The 7,520-nt window shown below is 42.0% G+C and overlaps 1 protein-coding gene and 1 long non-coding RNA gene across 2 annotated transcripts in view; one reads left to right on the forward strand and one right to left on the reverse strand.

Annotated features, from left to right (window-relative positions):
* The window catches only part of LOC121321526, a 3,105-nt gene extending 1,177 nt beyond the window's left edge, over positions 1 to 1,928 (forward strand). The window contains exon 2 of the mRNA XM_041260512.1: positions 1 to 1,928. This exon is cut by the window's left edge and continues 623 nt beyond it. Within this exon, the coding sequence (XP_041116446.1) occupies positions 1 to 88 (88 nt within the window). The 3' untranslated portion in view covers positions 89 to 1,928.
* Positions 1,929 to 2,011: 83 nt separating this feature from the next.
* On the reverse strand, positions 2,012 to 5,562 carry LOC121321527. Its single transcript, XR_005950950.1, has 2 exons — positions 5,184 to 5,562; positions 2,012 to 2,243 (listed from the first exon to the last, which is right to left on the reverse strand). It is a non-coding gene; the product is annotated as an uncharacterized LOC121321527 (long non-coding RNA).
* Positions 5,563 to 7,520: the final 1,958 nt, after the last annotated feature.

Consider the following 7,520-nt stretch of genomic DNA (forward strand, 5'->3'; position numbering starts at 1 on the left):
GGTCATCCGCCAGCCAAGCAGCCCCAAAGGGGACAGCGTGAGCGAGATCGTGGAGACGAAGAAGAAGAAAAAGAAGTCTAAGCGTTGAGACCCAGACAGTGTACCCAGAGCTGTGGGGGTAATTCACAGGTGCTGCAGTCATTCCACTGAACCCTAGCTCTCACACAGGGTCTCCTTTCAACAGCTTTTCAACTGAAATAGTAAGCAGCAGCTTAAAGGCCTAGGGCCCAACACAGTATTCAGTAAACTATAGTAAATCGTTTGACATATTTAAGGTTTTTACCTTACGAGACCATGCTGAAAATAATTCCCAGCGTTACATGCAGCTGCACACTAGCAAAAAACATTTTATTTTAGTGAAAAAAATATTTTTTGTGCATCTAAATTATAGTCTAAAACAATTAAAATACAAAATGTGTTCATAATCTGTTCCATATGATCTGTGGTTCATTGTTAAACATATGGTTTGACTGTGCTGTTCATGTATGGGGCGGCATGCTCACAATCAGTCGTAATTATTAGGAAGTAAATAAGTAGAGTGGAAGTGATTTGATGTGTTGAACTGTATCCCAGTGGAGAGCCTGCAGCACTGGCCATGCGCCTCACTGATTCCCATAGCACTTCATTGACATGCATTTAATGAAGAGGCTTGAGAGCAGGGTGATCTGTGCAAACCGAACACAGCCCACTGGAAAGGATACAACAACCCTCGAGCCTTAAGCTGTGCAGACACACACAGATTCCATTGCTCTCCAAGGGACTGACAAACATGACACCTCAGGCGTTTGCTGCTGTGAATATTTATATTAATGGGAAGTGTGTCCAGAATCTGTGGTGCAGTAAAGATATGTAATCTCTTATATCTATGTTTGAAACTGAGATTCAGAGATTTACCCAATGGGTGTCAACATGATGCAAGTCTAGGCAACCCTTCACACACTGGATTAATCAAGGCAATGTCATTGTTATCACACACCTCATGCCCTACAAGCAGTAAAATCATCAACTTCCACAAACCAGCTGTTCTGGTAGGAATGTCTGTCTTAATTTTCCCATTGTGAAAAAAATGCATGCACAATTTTGTTTCGACCATTTTCTTGAAAATGTATCACTGAAACCAGCACTGAAGAATGTGGTTTTACAACAGTTTTAATAGCAGGGATTCCCAAGTTAAAATGATGTCATACCAGTACTGGTACAATAACCTGATGACTACACTACCTTTCAGTTTAAACAGAAATCCCTTGCAACAGCCATGCACAGCACACATGTAAACAGAGTAAGGAAGTGCAGTCCTGCTTCTCTTCTGCGAGCGTGTCTTTGCTAGCAGCACATGCCCATTTGTTCTGTGGTGTGACGTGCAATACAATTTTCCTAAGGTATAGCGTTGGGCTAATCAGATGCTAACAAGGAGTTTTGCATTGTTGCTAACACAGGGTGATGACTCAATTCGTAAGCCACTGCATCTGTTGATTGAATCCACCTGCTCAACACACAAACACACCCCGGTTTCATCACATTGATTGAATCCACCTGCTCAACACACAAACACACCCCGGTTTCATCACATTGATTGAATCCACCTGCTTAACACACAAACACACCCCAGTTTCATCACATCACTTTATGCTTTTCTTGGTTCCTTATTTAACTAGTGTGTATTGTATATGTGTGAAGTATACAGCTTCTCACAGTCAGGTATGAGCCTGGAGCCAGTGAGGATCGATTAGATGAGCAGATTACTGAGTGGCTCTTATGTATATGTCTCTGATAATCAGCTGAAGGAAGCTCAGAGGATGGAGCTCATATCTCATAGGATAGCATATATTCTTCTGTGGGTAATCCTATATTGTCTATTCATGTACACACATATATAGTACGTACATAAATGACATACTGTGTGTACCAGGATATTAACATGCTTGTTTTTCAGTATGCATGTAGCTGCTTTTATTGATATTACTGTACATGCAAAGTGATGTCTGGACTGTAATAATGTGATAGACATGTGTGAAGATATAACATGTGTTTATTAATTTACAAGATCATACAGAGTACAGTAAATGAGGAACGCAATACTCCGTGGAGCTGGCTGGCTCAGAATCTGCTTGCCTCTGAAGTACCGAGCTTCAAGAACTGAGCCCAGATGGGTTTGAGGAAATCAACCATCTATGGAATTCAGTTCTCAGAGCCAAGCACTCCCACCCTCTAAAACAAGGCGAGCTCTGCTTCTTCGAAGAGCCCTGAAAAAAAGGGATATTCTATTACTAGCATTATAACAGCAGCCACTCTGAATCAGAGGGACAAGGAAAGACTTGCAACTACTGATATTCACTGTATCTTGCATTGCAGTGTCGTGCTCTCCAGCATCTCCCCTGGGCTCCAATACGCTGACATTGCTGTAAACATGTTTATTTATTACATTGTGTTTTACTGTATAATGCAATAGTAGATTTGCAGGTATCACAGCCATGCATGATAGAACCACTTAGTCAATGTCGCCACTAGCTGACACAGCTAGAAGCAGCTCAGTGAATGGAACATTGTGCTGTTTTTATAACAATACCATATTGTCAAACATTCATGGATAATAACAATTATAAGGTCAACTTTGAACATACAACATGAAGCAGCAGTGTAACCTCGATGAGTTTGGTTTTTGGTTAAAAAAAGTAGTCAGGTATTTTAACTTGAGCAAGTTATAAAAACGACACACTGGGAGGCTTACAGTATATACCACAGTTTTCTTTACTTTGGACTCTGTATTGTTATTGTTTTTCAATAAACTGGTAGCCAGAGGTGAAGTGGAAAACTTCACACATTTCAATGGCAGAATAGAAACTCTACACGTGTGTGTCACAGAAATGAGGACGCAGTGATTTTTCATTGATGTCATTATAATAGATGACCAGGGAAACCCCACTGAGGTGTAGCATTGTGCACTCGGCCATACAGTATATAACTGACACTGTTCTGTGTTTTACTGTACACTTCAATAAGGGTGTGAGGGAGTGTTCAAACAGAGACAGAGAGCACATCACTGCTGTTAATCACAGAGACAGAGTGCACATCACTGCTGTTAATTACAGAGACAGAGCACATCACTGCTGTTAATCACAGAGACAGAGAGCACATCACTGCTGTTAATCACAGAGACAGAGCACATCACTGCTGTTAATCACAGAGACAGAGAGCACATCACTGCTGTTAATTACAGAGACAGAGCACATCACTGCTGTTAATCACAGAGACAGAGAGCACATCACTGCTGTTAATCACAGAGACAGAGCACATCACTGCTGTTAATCACAGAGACAGAGAGCACATCACTGCTGTTAATCACAGAGACAGAGAGCACATCACTGCTGTTAATCACAGAGACAGAGTGCACATCACTGCTGTTAATAACAGAGACAGAGAGCACATCACTGCTGTTAATCACAGAGACAGAGAGCACATCACTGCTGTTAATCACAGAGACAGAGCACATCACTGCTGTTAATCACAGAGACAGAGCACATCACTGCTGTTAATCACAGAGACAGAGAGCACATCACTGCTGTTAATCACAGAGACAGAGCACATCACTGCTGTTAATCACAGAGACAGAGAACATCACTGCTGTTAATCACAGAGACAGAGCACATCACTGCTGTTAATCACAGAGACAGAGCACATCACTGCTGTTAATCACAGAGACAGAGAACATCACTGCTGTTAATCACAGAGACAGAGCACATCACTGCTGTTAATCACAGAGACAGAGCACATCACTGCTGTTAATCACAGAGACAGAGAGCACATCACTGCTGTTAATCACAGAGACAGAGCACATCACTGCTGTTAATCACAGAGACAGAGAGCACATCACTGCTGTTAATCACAGAGACAGAGAGCACATCACTGCTGTTAATCACAGAGACAGAGAGCACATCACTGCTGTTAATCACAGAGACAGGCTCTTCAGCTGTGTGAAGGAGTATTCAGACAGAGTGAGAGTGAAAGCATGCACACACAGACACACAGTATCACTGCAGGTTTTTCTTTTTTTGATGAACTGCAGATTATTAAAGGTATAATCATTGCTTTTAAACTGCAGTTTTCTTTTCTAAAGCTGTCTTAGTCTGGTACAATTTGGAACATGAATAATGAGTAATGTTGATTTCATAAATATTCAACCTACTGTAAATACACTGTATAGGTTAAATGTCCACAATACTTTAATATCATAAAGAAAGGGAATGAACAAAATTCACGTCAGCATTATCACAACTGTGGCAAAATCTACTGCTACCTACAGCATTCTTGTGGCATTGCAACAGAACTTCCCCCCAAAATAAAACCACTCAAATATTATGGTGTTATTATTTTCCCACTTTGCAATGTGACAGTATGAGCTGAGAATGAGCTCATTGAGTTAAATTTGCAAACAATGGTTTTGGTCTATTCAATTGCTCTAAAAGATGCCGTTTATATTACATTTCTGGGAGTCTCTTTGGTGTGGCAAAAAAAATAGAGCTATTTAAATTACGTCTGCAAAACATTAAGACCAAGCTGCTGCATTCCAGAACATTGATTATCCAATCACGGTCCTGGAGAGCCATTCCATTCCACGTTTAACAGGCAAAATGAACTCCTTAACTACAGAATCTGGATGGAGGTTTACTTGGTTCAATTAAAAAATTTAGACCAGGGTCGGAACAAAGACCAGGACTGGAAGAGTCAGCTTTGCCCACTCCGGCTCTATACCGATCCAAAACTTCAAACAACCTTTTCACAGTGGTGCTGAAACAGTTTAACAATAAAAGTTTCAGGAAGGGACAGTTAAAGAACTGGTCTGAGCAGTTTCTTACTAGTTTTCGACAAGATGAATATGCATATTTAAGATGAATATGCATTTTCTCTAGCATTAAGTAATGTTACAGACAGATACCTGTACAGAGCTGCAGTGTGGCGAGAGTTCATGCCATTCTCAGAAGGGTGGAAACAGAAAGGTCTACAGTATGCATGAGAACAGGAGTGAGTGTTAACAGACTGAGTTAAGATAAAGCAGGATCTTGAAGTCCTGTCAGGACTAAAAGATTTAAAACACTTGTGGTTTGTAATTGTGGCCCTGAACAGACCCACTAATCAACTACATGAACATTCGATTCCTTCTCAAGTATTAAACAAGTGGGACTCACCCAGGTTTGCAGCATGAAATCCTATCCTCCTTCTGTGGCAGCTCCACTGACTCTCAAATACTGCAGCTGAGTGCTGGACTTAAATACTTGACCCTGCTGCTTACTCACTGCTCTCTCTCTCACTCCCGGAGTCCTGCCCTTGTTCCCTGGCTCCCCCTGTCACTTCCCAGTAATCTCTCATTCCCCGAGTCCTGCCCTTATTCCCTGGCTCTCCCTGTCACTTCCCAGTAATCTCTCACTCCCCGAGTCCTGCCCTTATTCCCTGGCTCCCCCTGTCACGTCCCAGTAATCTCTCATTCCCCGAGTCCTGCCCTTATTCCCTGGCTCCCCCTGCCACTTCCCAGTAATCTCTCACTCCCCGAATCCTGCCCTTATTCCCTGGCTCCCCCTGTCACTTCCCAGTAATCTCTCATTCCCCGAGTCCTGCCCTTGTTCCCTGGCTCCTCCTCTGTCACTTCCCAGTAAGGAGGAAGGGGTAGGAGGCCGCCTCCCACCCCCACACTGCTGAATCAGTACAAAGCAGTTCTGATGAAACTCAGCTGACTGGCTCTGCCCTCAGTTCTCATAAAGGAATAAAAAAAAATCTATTGTTTGTTCAGGGAAGAACAAGAAATTCCCCTTATTGCTCAAGCGCAGCAGAGAACAGAGCAGTGCTCTCAGGAACAGGCATGAGTAACAGTCAGATAAGCGACTAACCTCACTCTACGAAACTGAGGAAAAAAGAAAAGAAACTCCTGGAGGCAGGTAGCTCCCACAGGATTAGAATGAGTAAAGAAATGCAGACTCATCTTTGTGACTCAGAAAGGTTAAAAATGAAGAATGTGTGTAAGTATAGTGCTGCCTTTGAACCACCAAAATAAAATGTGCAGTCAGCCTAGACAAGCATGGCAAAGCCTAGAGCATGACCAATGGACAGGAGCCTCCATATACCCCAGGATTCTGATACAGCTTGTCAGTGACCTGGGTTAAAGAATGTTCATCCCAAGTGATATGACAACGGGATAAGTGGTTTCACTGGATAAAACAATCTGATTAGATAGATCAGAACATGTAGAGGGAGATGTTCCGTCCTCAATAAAACAGTCTTTGGCTGGCAATCAGAATGCACTGTAATAAATTGTAAATTCTGAATTACTTTCATTTTTTGTGTGGTTTTTTCAGCTCTAAATTCTTAATCGTTTAAGGAGAGTGAACGTTACTGGCTCCCCTTACTTCTCCTGTTTGCCTCTTGCTGCCTGCTTTGCATAATAATCTTCAAATCAGAGCTAAAGGATTTCTAAGAAAAGCCCTCAGAGACTGAATGCAGTACAGCATGACACACCAGCACGTATGAATATCTGCTTTGTATGAGAATGAGAGAGAAAGATCTCAGAGTCAAGAAGATGCCCACAAGTCATTTCCTGTGACTGCCTGAAGGGTGCTTCATTAGAAACTGATCTGTAACAATAATACGCAGTTTAATACAAGTCATGGTTACATTGGCATAACAAACCAATTAATCAAACCAGGGGCAGTCTGTTTAGAAACTCTGAACACATTTCAAGAGTTCAATACAAAGACCTGGACCCAGCTCTGTCATCTGTACAAACTGACACAAATCTGCCCTTTTCATTGGTGGCTTTGTGGTGTGTTTTTTTTGTTGTTGTTGTTGTGTAAAGATCAACCTCTCTATATAAAAACCAATCGGAAACAAGTAGCATTGCCTGGCCAGCCCTGCTATCTGTTCAACACTTCTGTTTATTATTGACACAGCTGCTGGTTTAGCTAGCTCAGCACCTTCCATTACAATCTTCACTACACAGTATATTTGCTGGGATTTCATACAGCTGGAACCAATAGAGTGCTGTACCAATATTAGCTGATTATGCAATGTGTTTTAATAGGAGACAACACGTGTGGGTCACAGGATCATTTTCTATAGCACTGGATGTAACTTTATCCAGAAAATTACAAACATCCAATATTCTATTACTTGTATGTCTCAGAAAGTCACTGTAACAGAAACGGACATTACGAGACAGTTCACCTGCGATCTGTCCATTGCAATTCGCGTCATTATTAAATCATCTCTCATGTTCGGTTTCACAGACTAACGGTTAGGACAGCACCATGCATAAGCCAGGACACAATACACCGGCCAGGGAGAACGCAATGAGCAAGGGTCGAGCGAACACAGCGAGTCGGGGCAAAAAGCCAAGGTGTCAACTGCACCAGGGGGTTGTGGGAAACATTGGATGTGAAGCAGCGATACTGCTATTTACAACACCCCAAATGCGAGGGGAAAGGGTTTGAATTGAACTGAATATTCAATTCAATACGATATCTACAATATCACAT

This window comes from Polyodon spathula, chromosome 10, assembly GCF_017654505.1.
Source record: "Polyodon spathula isolate WHYD16114869_AA chromosome 10, ASM1765450v1, whole genome shotgun sequence".
NCBI classification, from domain to species: Eukaryota; Metazoa; Chordata; class Actinopteri; order Acipenseriformes; family Polyodontidae; genus Polyodon; species Polyodon spathula.